Consider the following 20,803-nt stretch of genomic DNA (forward strand, 5'->3'; position numbering starts at 1 on the left):
AAAAAAAAAAAAGAAAAGAAAAAAAGGGAATGAAAAGAAAGAAAAAGAGGAAAAAAAAAGCTAAGCCTACCGTTAGGTATATATTTTGTATAATTCTAAATAGTGCAATATAGCGTTAATCGTATGGACAATAGTTGCGATTGTTACGGCGAAGAGAAAAATGATGGGAGAGTACGAACAAAGGGACAAAAAATGGGGGACGGGATTTTGCGAGTAATTACGAGGGAGAAACGTTCGCTGACAGAAAAATAATAATGTAACGATCGTTTATAGTGGCTTAATTAGTCAACGATGTCAAGGAAGCAGAGAGAAGGAAGATAAAAAAAAAAAAAAAAAAATGCCGGCCTTTCGTCAAACGAGCGGACGTTAACAAGAACATTTTATTTTGAACAGTTTGTACGTACTTAGAATAGTGTGGAACGAAATACGAAATACGAAAGTCACTTGTCCTGCGGTTTATTCTAAAAACGTCACTGAGAGCGCTGATTTCTTATCGTCGTTGAGAATCTGACACAAAGCCAGTTGAACGACTCGCGTAAGTAGATTCCCAATGTTTTCATCACACACGCGTCATCTGTCGCAAATGCGCATGAACGCGATCGAGACGAAGGTGCAATTATGAAAACTGATTTTACGCTTCTGATTTTTGACGAATGAAGGGAGTGAACCGGGAACCAGCACGTTCGAGTTCGGGAAAAATTATGCCTGCCATTTGCACGCCGTCGACGAGAATTGTAAATTTCTAGAGATTGCAATAATAATAAACGATAATGATGAGATGATAACGGATGGAGGATCGAGGATAGAAAAAAATAAAACGCGATCCAGCGATCATTTTCTGAAGTTTCTCGACTTTTCTCTTGTTTCTTCGAGGAGAATTTCACGCGGAAGCGAAACGCATGCGAGAGGTAAAGCGTAATGGATTTTAAATGATATCGTAGTACTTTGTACTGATCGAGAGTGGAATACTATATATTTAATAGACGTATAGTGCCTTTTCTCTGGGACTTATCCGATTTTCGCTCTGATCATTTGAAATTTGACACGTGTTAAGGAGGCACACTGGCATGAGAGTTTTTAAACAATTAGTTATTAATAAGTTAGTTTGATAGAGGTAAGATGAGAGTTGTTTCTTTTTCTCTCCCCCCTCTCGTTCTTCAATTTTCTCTTTCATTATTATCGTTTTTTTTTTGTTTTGTTGTGAGGAGTGAATGTCTGATGCCACTGCCTCTAGACAGCAGCTGTTTCTAGACTACTTTTATACTGTTGATGTCACGTGCAGCTACTTACTCAGAGTCAGTATATTACTGCCATAATCATGAAAACGAAATGTATAACCAATATACCTTTATAAATAAAACACGACTGAAAAAGTAAAGGAAAATATTCACCTTTTACATACATTGCGGTATATATTCGATACTACAAAGGCTAACTTTGAGTGGATCTTGCTGAAAGTCCAAAAGTTTGTCGTGATGCAAGTCGCTCAGCTTATGATAGTCGAATGAAGAAGAAAAAAAAAAGGAAAGAAGGTGATGGAACGAAACTCGAGTGCAGGACATTCGAGTGGCTCGACAAATATGTAACCGGTGCAGTATCGTACGCTGCATCCAGCTCGCGAGCTGCACCCGTTCGGTCGTAAATTCACTCGGCGATCGACTTTCTTACGGCGGCGACGTCGACGTGACGCGAAACGTTACGGTATGCGCGTTTCTTTCGGCCCACCGCTAAGGTTATCGAGTTCCTGCTTCGATACGGCCGGTTTGCCTTGCCGCGCCTCGTATTGCCAACGCCGATAAACGGACTGCCCTGTCCAATGACATTTTTACCTACGTTCCAACTGCACTCGGATACTACTCGTACGCGAGCCAGCATAATGAGATAATTGTCCCTTTGTCTAACGCTTTCCTTCCGTTTCCAAACAGGGCGTGACGCGCAGCTGACGTGAACGTGTAACCCACTGGCAGCGAAAGTGCATAAAGTAGACGACACTTGTAAGACGGCTGTAAGAATTTCGGCGGAGGTAAATTTCAAACGAGCATGGACGTTTCCTCCTCGGAAAGTTTGTTTTCAATTATTCAAATAACGAAATGACATTATTCCAGGAACAGACGTCGTGCAATGTAGAACGCGAAGCGAACAATGCAATGGTGTACTGCAAACCAGTTTCAAAAAGGCAGATGCTTTAACGTGCTCAACCTATATTTGCAACGAGGTATGAATCACGCCTAAAAGATCACGTATCCTCCCTCGCGGATCGTGGGATCCTCCGTTGATCGTGGAAACAGCATGGGATACGCCAAAGGTTGTTAAATGAAAGTAACGTGACCCCGAAGCGCGCGGGATCGTGCTCGCATTTGTGAAGGAAATTGCCATGCAGAATCTCGGGGCGTCGACCAGTTTAACCGATTAAGAAAATTCGATTCAACGACTTTTTCCCAAGATACTGAATAACCTGTCCGTCGGCGCGAAACGTCCGATCTGACGGAAATTCTTGCCATTCTCTCCTCCTTAAATTCGTTCCAACGTGAGAAATTTTAATTGATATTGTTCGTCTGGCGTAGAATTTATAACTCGATTGTTTCTTACGAGGTCCGTAATAAAACGAGGCGTTACTCATTTCACTTCGTGGTCGTATCGTTGCAATTGAAAATTTTTATTCTGGTTTCTAGAATCAACGGCCTAGAGAAACTGAAACATGTGCATTTTGTATATATTTGTACATCTGCAATCTACGAATGGGAACTCGTTTAACTGGTTGAAATTAATAAGCGAGAACAAATATCGGTCAGTAAAATATTTGCAAATATAAAAGTCAATAGAACTTTCTCGAGCTAATGTATCATGTCGCGAATAATTGCTCAGCTACTGTCCGCATGTTAACGTGAACAAAGAAATTCTTCTTAATTTATAATTTATTCGTTACATTTTCCTGAGGAATTTATGCAAAATTTATGCAGTGGTTCAGAGGAAGTTCAACTTGTTTCACGCGAGGAGCCTTGTAGTAAGATCATGGACAAGGCTCTAGATAGTTACAATCTCTCGATAAATTATGAATGCACGACCGTGTATTTAATTTCCGCTCGTTACATTTGCTGTAATTTTCTTAGAAATTTGTGACACGGCGTATTTTTAAATTCAGTCAAATGCCTGAAGCGGATAAGAACGTAATTCAAAATAAGTGATATCGCGATTTAACGCAATTTAACAAATATTCTAAAAAGATAGCATTTAATGAGAAAAAGTTAGTCTTACTCCAATAACTTATAAAAGATACACAATTCTATAATACACAATATATATCTCTATAATATAAATTTCTTGCAGTTTGCAATTTTAATTCACTAGAATTTCGAGGAAGATGTTCACAAATATATGACAAAAATTATTCGATGCACAATCTCTTTGATACAAATCTCTGTGCGGTTTTTCAGTTTTGCTAGAATTCAAGGAGATAGTCACAAATTGGACAAAAATTATTAATATATATGTCTCTATAATATAAATTTCTTGCATTTTGCAATTTTAATTCACTAGAATTTCGAGGAAGATGTTCACAAATATATGACAAACATTATTCGATGCACAATCTCTTTGATACAAATCTCTGTGCGGTTTTTCAGTTTTGCTAGAATTCAAGGAGATAGTCACAAANAAAAAACCCCCCCCCCCCCCCCCCGATTGCTCCCTTTTCTAGTTACCTAACTTCTACTTAGCTTTTGCTAAACGTGTACGAGTAGCCATCCGGAGTCCTGTTGAAGTCCAACTTCCCGGGTGGATAGAATCTTCGAGGTGGTGGCGTCGCTATAGCGTTGTACTGTGGCAACGGTCTCGCGGGTGGTTGATATTGCGGTCGAGGGTTGTACGAAGAGATGGATTGAATCTCGGGTGGCGGTTGAGGTCTTGGTTGATACTGCGGCTGAGGCCCCGATTGATATTGCGGCTGAGGTTGATACGCCAGCCGAGGTGAGAACTGAGGCTGGGGCTGAGGTTGTGGCTCGGGTTCTGGTTGCACCTCGTAGCTCGGTTGATTGTAACGTTGATACGAATGGGAGGGTGGATTGTAACGAGGTGGTTGATAATCGGGTGGATTGTATTGTGGCAGGGGCACGTATTCTGGTTGAGGCGGGGCTTGCGGGGGTGGAACAGGAATGCCGTCGCCTGTAGCCTGTTCGTTCAAACAGAAAATGAAATATGTGTCACTAACATCGCAGCACCGGATGACAAATGAGAGCACTGGCATTCTAACATCTCGACACGTACCTGAAAGCCATTTTTCCCAGCCGTATACGTCACTGTGCGTCTTTGACCGGTAGGATCGACGTAGGAGTAAGATCCACGCCGATTTCCATAAACGTCGCTTTCCTCTTTGAACTCCACGCCATCCTCTTGCGAGTAAGCGGCGCCGAACGTTCCATCTCCAGCCAGATATCTGGCATCACTGAGAATTGCTGCCTGTTGAGGTGGCTGATATTGGCTGTTCGCCGACTGACACGAGATCAATGCAATCGTGGAGAACAGCAATGCCTGGAAATTTAATATTAAATGTATTTTAATAAGAAGGCAAGCTTTAGTGTATTAAAATATATCATAAGAAGTCTAACGACGATGAAACGAATATCAATTTGTGATAGATCTGGTACGAAACGACGACGTGTTATGAAGTGACAATGGTGAAACACGCCTATGTTGCACATGCAACGAGAAAGTAATCGATTATTTCGTTGACAATGCAGTTGAAGAGCTTCGAAGCGATATTGAAAGCGGGCACTTACGTATACGGTGTTCATAATGGAGAAATAACGACAACGAGGCGACGAGAAGTACAAAAGTGGTCGAAGAATCGTCGAGAGGGGCGTTTTATACGGCTGATTGGATCACGTTGACCCGAGGAGTCCTTGGTGGCCGCCCGCGCGCTACAGCTACAGAATAATGCAGATTGCACTCTGATCTTCTACCACGCCTTTCCATTGCCATTCGGTTTTCCTCTTGCCAGCTTCGTCTGACATTTCTCCGATCGGTGTTTTCCTTCTTACGATATAATATCCGGTGTTCAAACGATAATTGCGCTTCTTCTTTTTTCGTAAAATACAATATTTTCTGCAATTTACAATTTTCAATTATTTGGAAATATTTTCTTAATTCTTGGCTTCTTGGCGTCTTGATTATAACGAAAATTATGGCCCTTCGATGTAGTGAGACTTCAAGAATCGTTATTTGCTATGATATCATTCTGTGATACAATTATTAATTAATTAATATTATATATTATATATTAATTATTAATTATTAATTATTATTAATGTTATTAATATTATTTATTATATATTATAATATATTATAATATCCGGTGTTCAAATGATAATTACGCTTCTTTTTTTTTTTTCATAAAATACAATATTATTTCTACAATTTACAATTTTCAATTATTTGGAAATATTTTCTTAATTCTTGGCTTCCTCATTGCGTCTCGATTATAACGAAAATCATGGCTCTTCGATGTAGTGAGACCTCAAGAATTGTTATTTGCTATTATATCATTCTGTGATACAATTATTAATTAATTAATATTATATATTATATATTAATTATTATTAATTATTATATATTATAATATATTAGTATTACTAATTAAATAACATTATGTGAGTTGATTGGCTGTGATTGTGATTTAGTTCTATACAATTAAAAGATTTGTTCTTGTGTATCTTATTTATTGTCGTATTTCATATTTAATTAAAACATGTCGCTTCAATTCTAAAGATTGCATAAATATTCCTTCCTCCTTAGCTGAATTGATTATAATTCCGTTCTTGGTTGATGGCTCGGGCAAAAGCTCAGACAAATCGTTGTTCACGATTGTAGGTAGTGCAGGTTTGATTACGTGGGAATTCTTACTTACCAACTAGTATATATTACCCTGCGGACAGCGAATAGTTCGTGTTCAACGAAAGGTTCACGATTCTCTCGCTTTGTGCCGATATTGAATATTGCATTTATCGATGCAAATTATTGAATTAAATAAACAATTCTTGTACACGAATTACATTGTTAGGAGAGATTAAACTTAGAAGAGAAACTTGGAATGTTACGCTCGTTCCTTGAGAAAACGTGAATCATACTTCCTTGTTGAACGTCAGCATCAGCTTACGATATCTTATAAAATCGGTTTGTTCAATGTAACGAAATAGTAGTTGAACTGGGTTACGAAAACTTGAATTGTAAAAATGTTGTGAGGAATGTATATTGCAGTTCCGTATTGCAATTAACTAGTGAGAATTTCAACATCAATTTGACGTCATTCCGTTAATATTCTTTATTCGCGGATCCGAATGTGCGTTTCTCAAGGAATAAACGCAATATATTTTTCATAGTATAGATTCCTAGAAATTTTTACCATAAAGAAAAGATTTCAACGAGTTTCATTCGCTATTCATTTGAATATGAAAGAGAATGGTATACGTATATGTACATGTATAATTTTAATAAAGTGAAGAAAAAAAATTAAATAAATAAATTTACAAAGGGATCTGGAACAATTTCTAACAAAAATGTTTCATAAGCGTTAACTAAAAATGCACATAGTACTAAAATTTATGACGTGGATAATGAAAGAAAACTCACTCAACGCTCTCTGCTGCTAATTAACTTTCTTATTATTATAAATCACGTAATAGAATATATTGTTTTTCCATTTGGTATCTGCCAAGATAATTAGTATTGCATCATACCTATTTTAATAAATAAAATCACATGGTGAAGAAATTCGAGCACAATTTCGCACTTAATTCGAAAGATGAAACCAAAAATATCTACGCAACGTTATAAGTTATTTTCACGCAAGCCATTCCTTTTTCGTCTCGTGGAAATTTCGTTCCTAACGAAGCGCTCGCTTATTTAATTCAATACTTAAACAAGCCACTTCCCATTTCCTTATATCTTCAAACGCGTTTCCCTCGCGTGAATCGAACAGGAAGAAACTAAAGAAAGAAACAAACCATCTTTCTCGAAACTCGTCTATTCGTTATCTCACGAAACGATACAAATCGTAACGTACTATCGATATCGTTCGTGTCCTATCATTAATATGCCTCCACTATCATTTTGCTGCTGTAACATCTGATTTCTGCAATCACGATGATTAATCTTCAGTTTCTTCGGTTGCCGCGTTATTACCCTCCTTTCTTTCATTTCCATGCGCCGAGTGAGTTAGCCGATCAACTTTTACAGCCTCATCGAGAGTAAGATTTTGATCCGATTTGATCGACGATTGATTGCGATTAGAAAAGAGCAATATCTGTGAAATTATTGTTTAAACTTGGAAAAAAATCGAGTAAAGCAATTTTTTCTTTAAATTATCCTCGAGTTAATAACTTCGTTGAAACGAAGAAAAAAATTTCGTGGCTCAAGCAATATCTTTAATTGTGAAACCTGCTAATAGCGATCGTTTGTAATTCGATCAATAAGTAAAAAGACGATTTCATCACGTACGCAGAACGAAGAAAATCGTTCGCTGTTTCGGGATTCGATAGTAGAGCGTCGAGCAACGTTCTATTTTTCGTGGAAATACAGTTCTTCCTTGCGATAGGACTTTCTCCGTTCGTTTCCGCAGAATGTGTATCCTTTTTTCTCCTCGTGCCTTTCGAATATTACCGAGGAACTTTCCTCGTCAAGGGTTCGTGTTGCGTTTTTTCTTCTTTTTTTTTTTTTTTTTGGTACATCGTGTTACAAGTGCTAATTAACTCCGTTGGATCGAGCCAATCTTCCAGCTCGATCTTTCGGTTTTGCCGGTATATTTGTTTCCTGGACCATTGTATCGCCGATTTTTGATGTTCCATTGAACAGAGGGGATAATTACTGGTGAAATTGCTGGTTTGGAAAAGAAACAACATTCAGGCCTTTATTTCGTTTCTACTATTTATTAGATATAATTTTATTATTATTTTATTTTAATTCTATTTTAATGTTTTAATATTATTTTATTTTAATTCTATTTTAATATTTCATTATCACTTTATTTTAATTCTATTTTAATATTTCATTATCATTTTAGTTTAATTCTATTTTAATATTTTAATATTATTTTATTTTAATTCTATTTTAATATTTTAAAATTATTTTATTTTAATTCTATTTTAATATTTTAATATCATTTTATTTTAATTTTATTTTAATTTAATTTTATTTATCATTTATTAAATATAAACGAAATACGCGTTGTATAGTCACAGTGAATTAAAAGATATTAATTCCGTGACTGATGATTATGCATGCTCGTGGAAAGATTTTTCGTCTCCGTGTTTTTCAATCTTCTCGGTAGCTAGTGAAATTAACCAACTGAGAGTTTCGTGAAAATACATTAGGCGTGTAATTCATTTCCTTTCCTTTTTTCTTCTGTTACAGGTGCAGCGTGAAGGTTTTGCTGTTTTTACGTAACGCACTTCTTCAACGTACATGCGAGTTTGTTTTATAACAAATAAAATTGTCTGACTCTTGAAAAAAATCGCATTCTCCTCGCTCGTTACGGAAAATGAAAATCTCGTTACTTTTACTAACTTCATTCTTATTATCGATACACCATATTATTGCGATCTCTTCTAATTCATAAATTATAAATATATAAATTGTAAATAATTTATAAATTATGAATATATAAATTGTAAATAATTTATAAATTATGAATATATAAATTATAAATAATTTATAAATTCTAATTACAAACCGTTGCAAAATAACATTGCGATTTAGTCAAGCTGAACATGTACAAAGAAAGCAATAACGTTTCACTACCGTTTAGGCGAGGCATAACTCTCAGTATATTAATTATGAGCTTGCTTGAAACTAGAATCCATAGAAAAAGAACTACGTATAGTTCTTTAGGTTTCAACAATAAAAACTTCCCGCTTTGGAAACTTTCTGTTTCTCTCGAGAAGCACGTGTCTCGCAATGACGGTAACGAGGATTTGGTAATTTCGAAAATTACTGTGATCTCCCAGGCTCGATGGAAAAAAAAAGGGCCAAAGTTGGAACTCTGGTTCGTTTAGAATGTGTTGTAGCTCTCTTCTGCAATGTTTGTAATATCCTCTAATTTCGCTCGCGTAGCTGACATTTTTTTCACACGGATCGATTTAATAAATTTTCGCCCGAGGAAATTGGTTTGGCGAAGCCGCGCTTTCGCAACGAGAGGGCGACGCAATTTTCGAAAATTTCGTTCGTCGACAGGGCAAATGCACGTCGAAATTACAGATTAACACGTTCATTATTGCTGTTTTATCACTGCTACGCGCTACTGTTGCATCTTGTTCGTTTCGATGAAACAACTTGGAGAGATAAACCAGTGGAATCTCAGAGGAGGCTAGATAAAATCTCGTCCCCGATGGAATCGAACCGTGCACGTTTGCTTCTCCATTGAATTGCACGTTCGTACGAAGTCGAAGAAGTGAGGATGACGTCTGAAGATAACTCTCAGGATTTACAGTTTGTCCCGTCGTATTTTTATAGTTGAAAGTTCAGGGGCGCAGCCAGTGGCGTAGCTATTCCACTCGAGAATCTTTTGCATTCGAAGTTTCGATGATTTTTATCATTATTCCGCGTCGTTCGTTTCTCTCAAACTTTCAGATAAAATTTGAGTCGTTTATGGAAAATCATTTTTGCACGTTATTAACTTACAATTAGTTACGACACGCGTAAAGGAATGGGTTTTGTTCTTTCTCTCTGTTGAGAGAGAGAGAGAGAGAGAGAGAAATTTTGATTTACAGAGTTCGAGATCCTTTGAGATTGCGTGTTTTATCTCTTTTAAAACGGCTTAAATAGTTTCGCTCTATTTTCGATTACTAACTTATCAATATTTTATAAATATATTGCTAGTCGATTTCTAGTCGGTTTTTCATTTTTATTCCCAAATGATCCCGCCGCTGCTACGCGTATTAGAGGATCAACAGGAATAAATGAACACGTTTGATACACGAAACCGGTTTGATTGAGTTCAAGCTTCCTTTAACTTACAAAAGATCGATTAAATAACAGCATTTAATTTTGTGCTAATTATGCTATGCTATGTAATCGTACTTCTTACATTAAATGTATGATTACGTTTGTCTTTGTTATTAGTGTGAATTGAGAAATAGATTCACTCGATTCTTGTAGATTCCTAGAAATGACCAATTGCCTTTTTTTCTATTTTATACTTTTATTTACATTTATTTACATTTACATTTTCTCCTTTTTTCTATTTTACATTCTATAATGATATAAAGAATTATTTTATTTGTTCAACTATATTTTATTTGTTCCTTAAACTAAAAGTTTCTTGATCATTATGACATACTGGTGCTTGAAACATTTTTTTATAAAACATAGTTTTATTTTTTAAATTTACGTTATTCCTTTCTATCCCTCACTGTTTGATCTTATTACGATTTCTCTTACTTCAATTATTCTTCTGCGTCGGCGAATAAAAGAATTTCATTTTTTGAAAGAAACTTTAGTACAAAATTGAAATAACGATCAAAAGAACGTAACAGGATTAAATTTTCTTCCATCCACCGCTGTAGCTCTTTACTTTTCTTGCAAGTAACATTAACATAAAATTTCGGTCAAGAACATTAAAACAGAAAGATAGGAAAACTTTGATATTTCTAGTGTTACTGACAGATTTTTCTCTTTTGATCATCTTCTGTTATTGTTCCTCTGTGGAAATATAATAAAATATAATAAATTATATATATAATATTAATATATAATAATATATAATATATATAATATTAATATATAATAATAATATATAATATATATTATAATATATAATAAATTAAACAAGCCTTCGTCTACGTATTTTACGAAAGATCATTTAAATCTCTAAAAATGTACTGTTTCTTTTATCTATAAAACTTCCAAGAAATATAATTAAATTGGTCATTTCGACTTAATGATCATCCTCTCCGGAGGGAAATAAATTAACAGAAGCCTTTATTACAATATATTATTAAAATCTCTAAAAAATATGATCAAACCATTATTAAAATAATTATTAAAAATAATATTAAAAGCGTTAAATATTAAATATTATCAAAATCTCTGTTTTATATCTATAAAATTTCTAACAAAAGCAATCCTAAATTAACCGTTTCGATTACTTTGACAGTTCTAGTAAATATACTTCTTTTTTCTCTCGTCCATCCATTGATTGTCCTCTGTAACCGTTCCTCTTCAAGGGGGTTCGAAACCCCCGTAAACCCCGGACACGTCGTCGGTGAAAACTGATCGGCTTTGTACACCGAGTTGCGCCAGCGGCATTCTTGCAATCGGCCCGAATAATATCCCGAGGGCCCCGATGGTTCGCTCGTTACCGGAGGCAGAATACTTTAAAAGTAGGTAGCCACCGGCCCGTCTGCTTAGCCGACCAATTACACCGAGCCTGAGTCCGAGTATATAGAAGAGCCACGGCAGCCTCGTTCACAGATATCCGTTCGTAGACCCGCGAACCGAGCATCCACCGTTCATCCGTTTTCTCTCCCAGCCAGCCATGAGACTTCCAGTGAGTGCATTCATCTCTCTCCGACTCGAGAGTAATCAAAATCTTATTACCAAAATATGGTGCTCTTTATCTCTCGTATTAAATTTTACGTACGTCTCTCTCGTACAAGGATAGTCAAGAATATCAAGTGTTTGATTACTTGTACGTCGTTTCTTCATGATAGTCTTCAGTGAGCCAGTGTGTTTGTGCCGCGTTGGGGATGTCAGTGACAGATCGCGATTTTGCGGATACGATTTGGCTCGATCGGTTTGCTACTGGTTGGTGATCAGAGTCGAATTAATTGGGGAGGAGCTTGTTGCTTTTTTATGATAGTCGAAGTAGAAAAAGCAGAGAGTGTTGGCTATGACGTGAAGCTGTGTTCGTATAGATGATTGTTATTATTAATAATGATGCGGCACAGATTTTTGACAGTCTTTGTGTAAAAATTTATCTTACTCGAAGTCAGTTGGAATTAGAAATTGAAACAAGCAAGAGGTGTGAAAATTATTTGCAACTTATTTCTTTGTTGGAATTATTATTTACAATTTATTTACGACTTAAAAGAATTATTTACAACTTATTTATTTATTTTGTTGGAATTAGAAATTAATTAGAACAATTATTATTTACAACTTATTTACAACTTAGAAAATTATTTACAACTTATTTATTTGTTGGAATTAGAAATTAAAACAAGCAAGAGGTGTAAAAATTATTTACAACTTTTATTTTTAATTATTTAATTAAAAATAACAGTTGGCTTGTTACGTTCTACAGTTGATGAGAATACAATCGCGGTCACAAATATCGTGAAGATTATTTATTTATATTTTTTTACCTGAATATATAAATTTATTATTTGTTAGAACAATATTTTGGTAATAACGTTTTATGGTTTCTTTTTACTGAAATATTTTATTTAATTTTTTAATTTATTAGTTATAATTCAAGGTGTTTTGGATCAGCCTCACAACTGATTAGAGAGTTTCGTTCAGCATTTTCATTTGCGAAGAAAGAAATACGAAAAAATGCAATTGACCTTAATTTCTCGAGGTTCCGCATGGTTTGCCGCCTCTTAATTTTACGATAGTTCCGAAGGATGCAGACCGCAGAAGAAAGTGAAACGAGTTCGATTCCTCGAGTCGATAAAAGCAGACGAGACGAGGAAACGAGAAAATGTTTCTTGCCAGTCCACCGATCGTTTCACGTATTTAAGAGTCTATTCTGCGGGCACGTGATGTCGTCAACGGCGCCGATTTCCAACAGACCACGGAGAAAGACAACGAGCTAGGAAGACTTTAACTTTCTAACGCGGATCTCGTTACTCGTTACAGCATCGTTGCACTCGTCCCTACAGGAATTCCCAGCTCCTTCCTTCTCGCAGCCACTGATTTTATTCGTAACTCAATCTGTTCGCAGATCCTCCTTATCGCCTTGGTTTTGACGACCACTGTTGCGCAAGAGAAAAACGCGCAGCGTTCCGCTCGCGCACCCCAAGCGCAGATTAAGTATCACGATCCAAATGGTGAGTGGGACTAGCTTGAAAAAAAAGGAAAAATCTCTCTCTCTCTCTTTCTGAGATTGATTTATTTAGACAATTGTCTTTCGCTCCTAGAAACTTAATTGGGTGTTATTAGACTGACTTCGTGATACGCGGAATGATTTGATAAAGTTGTACACGGAATTATGCATTGTCGTAATAACTACGCAATTGTTTTGAGGAAAATTTCAAATTCAGGTCACTTTTGACCATATAGTTGAATTTTTGCCATACTTGCTTTTCACCTAATTTTTTGATACAGGATGTTATCTAATAACGTTTGTATTATTTTTATATAATAATTTTATACAATTATAATTATAAAATAATTTCAAATTCAGGTCACTTTTGACTCATAGCTGAATTTTTGCCATACTTGCTTTTCACCTAATTTTTTGATACAGGATGTTATCTAATAACGTTTGTATTATTTTTATATAATAATTTTATACAATTATAATTATAAAATAATTTCAAATTCAGATCACTTTTGACTCATAGCTGAATTTTTAACATACTTGCTTTGCACCTAACTTTTTGACACAGGATGTTATCTAATAACGTTTGTATTATTTTTATATAATAACTTTATATAATTATAAAATAATTAATATTTAATAATATTTAATAATTACATTTTATAATAATATTTTTATATAACTATAAAATAATTAATATTTAATAATATTTAATAATTATATTTTATAATAATAATTTTACATAATGCTTCAGCCAATATTTTCAGAAATATCTGTCTCTGAAACATTTTGCTTCTTCGTTACGCTCAAGTTCTGGGTCAACGGTGACCCGGTGTCGGCTACGCGAGACATTACAATGATATCACGCGTATCTCGCAGGCTTGAAGGTCGACTGGAAATTCTTCGGGGCCCTGAACCAATATCGCTCTCACGTGCAAAATCCCGAGCCCGCCCAGCAGCCAGAGCCAGCTCACTCTCAACAACAGTCGCAGCAGCAACAGCTACAGTCTCAGCTGGTTCAAGTCGAACCCGATCAGTCGGAACACACGTCGTACCTGCAGCAACAAACCCAAGCAGAACCTCAGCAGATCGTTCCCAATCGGATACAGTACAAGACCGTCGTCGTTGAATCACCTCAGCCCATAGAGGAGCAGCCAGAACCGAACCATCTTCAGTACAAAGTCTATCCGCAAGCTCGAGCTCAGCCGGCGGAGGCTCAACCCGTGGAAGCGACGCAATACACCAGATACTCGAACGCTCCGGCTCGCGTGAAACAAGTGATCCTGGAGGAGTTCAAACCGCCAAGCATCCACCCTGATCCATCATCCTATTATCCGTCTGACGTTCAGGTTCCTCAGTACGGTCAGCAGCCGGCGAACGCTGTCCAGTACGAGGAACCAGAGCAACAGAAGTCCAGAAGAGACTACGCGGACAGAGGTTTGCAAGGTAAGGTAGTGTACAAGAGCGATTACGAGGAACAGGTGGCGCCACACAGTGTCGTTGAACGCATCGAGGTGCCTGTCGAGAGGCTACCGTCGCCAATCCCTCAGAAACTGGTCATCGACAAGAGCATGCCGATGGAGATTCAACAGTTGTTGCAGTATCAGGCACGGTTGCCGTACGAGGTCATCGCGAACAGCATCTCCTCGAGGCCAAAGTCGCTGTTCATACCGAAACCGCTGCCGGCTGCGAATGCCAAGGGGCCGTATCACTATCGAAGCAAGGTTTACTACGTGAACAACGACGATGTCGAGTACGAGGCCGATAACGACGCGACGAAACCGGTCGAAGAAAATCAGAGGCACTGAGGCAGCTAAAATATGGAATTAGAAAGGGGTTTTGTTCGGTTGAGAGATGTGGTCGAGATCGAGGAGTTTGAGGAAACGGAGGGTCGGATAAGCGTCAGTTAAGGAATTACTTTTTATCTCTGCACATAGTGTTTCTTTTTATTCATCACACCTTGGACGCACGCACTATAATCCTCGTTCGTCTTCTTCTGTTTTCCCTAACTCCCAATATACAACATTCAAACGACACACGTACCAACCTTTACAAGTTGCTATGCTCGTCGACATTCATAATGTACCAACAGAAGAATGGAAGAATTTGGGGTTTAAAGATTTTCAGAGTTAGATACGTTGGAATTTTTAGTATCTTGGTTTAGACTTTTTTTTCTTTATCAATGAGGTGAAATTAAATGTTAATGTGGTTGGAAGATTCAAAAATTTTCTTTCTGTCTGCGTACAGTTTCGACGAGACGTGTCGCTAAATTAGATTGCAATCTAATTGATTTCCTCGAGCCTTCGATTTTATTAGCACGTAGAACAGATTAGAGATTGATGTATAATATATCTCTTCGTTTCGAGGTGTCAAGAAAGGGAGAAAGATTATTTAGATTTCTTCTAAGTAAATTTGTAACAGAATATTGTATACTGATAATCTTCAATTGCACAAACTCGTCATTAACTTCAATTCTGACTACATTTCTTTCTACAGCCTGAACTAGATACGATAGTTTGCCAATCTCACGATTTGAATATCGATTAAATTCAATCGTTGATTCGAATCATCCTCGATCAATTTGTACCGATAATAATGTTTCGCTGTATGTTTCTGTAACGAGCAACACAATTGTAAATCTAGCATAAAAGTCAGAATCATTTCAACTTCAACATAATTACGCTAAATACTAATTGTGCTAATTTGAAAATTATGTTTCATTAAATAAAGTTATTTATAAAAAAAAAAAGTAAAGTAGTAAATGCAGTTTTATTTTTACGTGAAGAGTGTTTACTTAATAATCCTTGGATCTCCAGCACGCTTCCTGTCTTACAATTAGTATAATATCGCTTTAGTTGAACGTAGTTGAACGTAGAAACGTGATCCAGACAGAAAAATTCGAAATGTGATAAAAGAAAGCAATCTTATTCGATAGATACTTTCTAAAGTCCTTCGTTCTATCGCAGCAAGCTGCTGAAACATTTTCCCATGGCGACGCGTGGAAATCATTCTTCGTTCCTGTGTGTGCTCGCGCGAGGGAATGGACGTGGCGTGAACGGAACTTCCGGCGTAAAAGTAACTCGAGCGCGGTTACGAAATGATCATCGATCTGCAAAGAACCGCTTCCGAGGCGAATCTATTAAGATCTGTTAAGCTGGAGAAAAAATGTTCTCTACTGGGTTGTTATTCGATTAACAAATTGTTTTTTTTTTTTTTGTTGTTCATTCGTAGAAAGTTCGAGTTGGTTTCCACCTTTCTAATAAAGACGCGTGCTCGAACCACGATTATATATAGAAAGCGATATCGCGGTATCGAACGCTTCCATCGACAGATGGAAAGTAAGAACGAACGAATTTTGCTGATGATGATCGCACGATCTATCGTACCGATAGTCCTCGGATTAACACGAGAGACGTGCAGAACAGATGGAAATAGATTTCAGGTTTCTGACTTGCGGAAGTAAGATACCTAATTGTTAACGAAATATCTGCGTGTACTCTTTAATCTCTTGTGTTGGAATGGCGTGCCACGTCAAGAATTTTTTGTCCCAAAATTGCAATACTTCCTCTGTTTTAAGTATATTTAAGTATAACCCAGGCAAAACAAATGATAAATTTGTTAAATTACTTTTCTATCTAGTCATATCATACCGACGAGTTCAAAAAGAAAGCGAGGAATTATTGTATACGGTTTGGTCACTCGTTATGGTCCGCAAGTGGTTAACTCCTTGCGCTGGAATAACGTGCCACGCACGTCAAGAATTTTTTGTCCCAAAATTGCAATATTTCCTCTGGTTTAAGTATATTTAAGTATAACCCAGACAAAACAAATGATAAATTTGTTAAATTACTTCTCGATAATTTCTATCTAGTCATATCATATCGACGAGTTCAAAAAGAAAGCGAAGAATTATTGTATACGGTTTGGTCACTCGTTATGGTCCGCAAGTGGTTAACTCCTTGCGCTGGAATAACGTGTCACGCACGTCAAGAATTTTTTTGTACCAATATTTGCAATATTTCCTCAGTTTCAAGTATATTTAAGTATAACCCAGACAAAGCAAATGATAAATTTATGTTAAATTACTTCTCGATAATTTCTATCTAGTCATATCATACCGACAAGGTCAAAAAGAAAGCGAAGAATTATTGTTATACGGTTTGGTCACTCGTTATGGTCCGCAATCAGTTGCCAGCGCAAGTGGTTAATTAGTAGGTTTTAGGTAGTTTTTCCCCTTCTCAAGTTGGAATTCAGTGAAATTACGCGAAATGTCAATAGTTTCTCTCAATTATCGAAGGCAGATTTTCTGATGGAAGATATTAATTGCATCATTAGTTGCAAATCATATGGAAGGGATTATTTTTTCAAGCATAAGGAACACGGTGGATCAAAGATAGATAATTGATAATCGAAGATCACGGAATACCTGTTCAAGTAAAAAATGAAATTTATCTTCTGGGTGCACTGTCGATGTTTGTTAATTTACCAAACGAGTCGGATAAATGAAAGTATCAATTACCATTTCCCCCATCGTTGTGAAATTTCCGGTCTCTTGGTATCGCTCTACTTGCGAACGAGGTAAAATCCGCCTAATTACTATCCGTCAATGTTCAACAAACAGAGGATCGTCGATTTATTCTCAACGAGATCGTGCGCTTTCTTTCGTACATTGATAATTTCACACTCAGTTGAAATTGACAACTCAACTTGTTGGTTTTCGTGACGAAAGTGACAGTGTTTCCTCGAACGAGGAAGAACACGATCAAGAAATCGGTCTCCTTCGGTGGCCTTCACGCATTGTAAGCCGATTCTCGCGATTATGCACGCGTTCACCGCGAGCTGCGCGAACTTTCCACGGACGCAAGCATGCATAATTCATCAGCGTCTCTTAGGGTTCATCGGTCTAACGATAAGAAAGAATAGTAAATAACAATAAAAATCGATAATGAATAAATGGCTCTCCCAGTTTCTATATTTTCTCGCATAATCTGTTCAATTATAATCAAATTGTAAGTTACGGGCTTTCCTTTAAGTCAGAATAATAAATTAAAATTTTAATTTAAATAGAATAGTTAAAATATTCTTCTAAAATTTATTACAATATTACAACATTCTTATGAAATTTATTACGTGTAATATAAAATATTATATATTATATGTTATTATATATTAATATAATATATTATATGTTAGATATTTATTCATTGTAAGTAATTTTACAATACATGTTTTACAATTCACATAAACGTGTAATATAAACGTTTTATAATATATATAAAATATTAATAATATTATATAAATAATAATAATATTAATAATATTATATAAATAATAATAATAATATTAATAATATTATAATATATATATGTTTTATAATATATTATAAAATTTATAACATATGATACTTTATTACCTAGGCTATCATTGCTTTAAAATTACATTTTAATAATTTTATAATTGTAATGATTAATAATAATAATTGCTTATAGAATTAAAAATATGCTTATAAAGCTAAAGTTCCACCCTATGTTAATTCAATTATCAGAAATGGCTCTGCTCTCGCAGTTTCAGTCAAGATCTCAATCTTAATAGAAATTTTGAATTGTCTCGTTCGCAAGAGAGATTTGGTCTCGTTCAATATTTTACGAGAACCGGAAATTCGAACCGGGGCCTAGCGTGACTCGATACGTGAAACGTGATTGCATTATGTTTCCTTTCTTGCCTTTCGTATTTCACTCGGTTCCTTCCACTCTCTTCCGGCAAGATTGAACGAGTGAAAATAAAATCCTTGATATGATACGATATGAATGATACACTTTAACAAGTTCGACATTGTTCGAAATCTAGAAAATCACCTTGGCGTGGAATATTTCGGAGTGATCATGCTCAGTTGGTCAATCCGCGAGTCCTACAACTTCCTCGACGACTTTCATCTTCGTTCCACGACGCCATGTTTTCTTTATTTCTCTTGTTTGATCACGCATTTTTCGACAGTGTTTCAACTTGAAATTCACTTAATTGGAACGTAATTGGAACATTTAATTATTTTCACCGAATATCAAATTGAAACGTCGAAAGATAAATGATTGCTAGACTACGTTTCAGATTACTTTGGTAGTAAATTTACTAAAAGTTAAATTTACTAAGTTAAGTTTACTAAAAGTTAAATTTACTAAGTTAAGTTTACTAAAAGTTAAATTTACTAAGTTAAGTTTACTAAGTTAAGTTTACTAAAAGTTAAATTATTAAAAGTTAGATTTATTAAAAGATAAATTTATTGAAAGTTAAATTATTGAAAGTTAAATTTATTAAAAGTTAAATTATTAAAAGTTAAATTCATTAAAAATTAAAGTTGGAGTTTATTCTCGAATGCAGCCATAAATGTCTGCCGTCGTGCGTTACGTAACTGTTTCTCGCGAGTATCAACTTTCCGAACAATTTGTTCAGCGAATTGTTCAAATGAAAAGGACTGCTTCAGATGAGATCCTGCTGCATATTTAATCCTAAATATCGTTTGAATGTTCTTTCAGTTTTCTGAACAAAGATATCGTTATTTTTAAGACACAATTGTTCCCTTGTGAACGAACTGCGACGTGTAATTTTGAAAAAGAGATGCGCGATTTGTTTGCAAGTGATTACTTAAGTTCAATGTGCGCAGTTGTATTAATTGATGCACGCGATCGTTGCTAGTAACCTTTGAATGGTCGTTGCTTGGGAAACGTGTCTTTGAATCGCATTCTTTACCGATGGCTTCAGCCTCTATGCAACTACGCAGCCGTGTACTCCTTCACGAGTAACTTGCCGCGAATTTCATTAGTTTCTTAAGCGAACATTGGATGGGAATGCAGCAGTTGAATGAAAAAATTATTGAAATAGGTGCTTAGATACATTCTTATGCATAATGTATTTTAAAATACAATTTCTTCCATTATTCCAAAAATATAAAAGTACCTTCGTTCTTTTATTTTTAATAAGTATATTAATTACGCAATTTATTATATATATATAATAAATATATAATTTAATAGTAAAATACTTTTAATAAATATGTAATAATTATAATTTAAATATAAATACTTTTAATAATTGTATGATAACTATAATTTAAATTATAAATTTAACTTTTAATAAATTTAACTTTTAGTAAATTTAACTTTTAGTAAATTTAACTTTTAATAAATTTAACTTTTAGTAAATTTAACATTTAGTAAATTTAACTTTTAATAATTTAACTTTTAATAATTTAACTTTTAGTAAATTTAACTTTTAGTAAATTTAACTTTTAATAAATTTAACTTTTAATAAATTTAACTGTTAATAATTTAACTTTTAGTAAATTTAACTTTTAGTAATTTAACTTTTAATAAATCTAACTTTTAATAAATTTAACTTTTAATAATTTAACTTTTAATAAATCTAACTTTTAATAAATTTAACTTTTAATAATTTATCTTTTAATAAATTTAACTTTTAATAATTTAAGAATAAACTTTTAATGAAAACAAAACTCTTCCCCATTGTGTATCTTTCTATATAATAATTAAAACTTTGAACGTATTTAAGATGATCCACCAGAGATCTATCATAGTAATTTGTCTCGTTTCGCATAAACGAGCTGCGACTGCTGGCAGCTAATGGGAACTTGCGGAAAGAAGTTGCAGGCGAATTGAAAAGCCAGTCCCGTGGAACGTGGTAATCGGCGGTGCCGATAAAACCGGAGGGGCTGGTGGAGGTGGCAGAGAGAAGTCACATCCCCCATCGTGGAAAGGC

At 35.3% G+C, this 20,803-nt stretch overlaps 2 protein-coding genes across 2 annotated transcripts; one reads left to right on the forward strand and one right to left on the reverse strand.

Moving 5' to 3' along the window:
• Positions 1 to 3,647: 3,647 nt before the first annotated feature.
• On the reverse strand, positions 3,648 to 4,885 carry LOC122532182 (early nodulin-75). The gene is made up of 3 exons (XM_043660730.1): positions 4,776 to 4,885; positions 4,264 to 4,527; positions 3,648 to 4,168 (listed from the first exon to the last, which is right to left on the reverse strand). The coding sequence occupies exons 1-3, from the start codon at positions 4,788 to 4,790 to the stop codon at positions 3,713 to 3,715; spliced, it is 735 nt and encodes a 244-aa protein (XP_043516665.1). The 5' UTR covers positions 4,791 to 4,885; the 3' UTR covers positions 3,648 to 3,712.
• A 6,525-nt stretch (positions 4,886 to 11,410) lies between these two features.
• Positions 11,411 to 15,505, forward strand: LOC122532194 (chromatin modification-related protein eaf-1-like). Its single transcript, XM_043660746.1, has 3 exons — positions 11,411 to 11,536; positions 12,935 to 13,040; positions 13,913 to 15,505. Exons 1-3 carry the CDS (start codon positions 11,525 to 11,527, stop codon positions 14,839 to 14,841), a joined length of 1,047 nt encoding a protein of 348 aa, XP_043516681.1. The 5' UTR covers positions 11,411 to 11,524; the 3' UTR covers positions 14,842 to 15,505.
• Positions 15,506 to 20,803: the final 5,298 nt, after the last annotated feature.

Source organism: Frieseomelitta varia, unplaced genomic scaffold (genome assembly GCF_011392965.1).
Source record: "Frieseomelitta varia isolate USP_RPSP 00005682 unplaced genomic scaffold, Fvar_1.2 scaffold_441, whole genome shotgun sequence".
In the NCBI taxonomy this organism is placed as follows: Eukaryota; Metazoa; Arthropoda; class Insecta; order Hymenoptera; family Apidae; genus Frieseomelitta; species Frieseomelitta varia.

Excerpts from the sequence above, each read along its gene's own strand:
- LOC122532182 (XM_043660730.1), bottom strand. Across the intron at positions 4,169-4,263 it reads CTGGGAAAAATGGCTTTCAG|GCTACAGGCGACGGCATTCC; the intron begins GTACGTGTCGAG and ends TTGAACGAACAG.
- LOC122532194 (XM_043660746.1), top strand. Across the intron at positions 13,041-13,912 it reads TAAGTATCACGATCCAAATG|GCTTGAAGGTCGACTGGAAA; the intron begins GTGAGTGGGACT and ends CGTATCTCGCAG.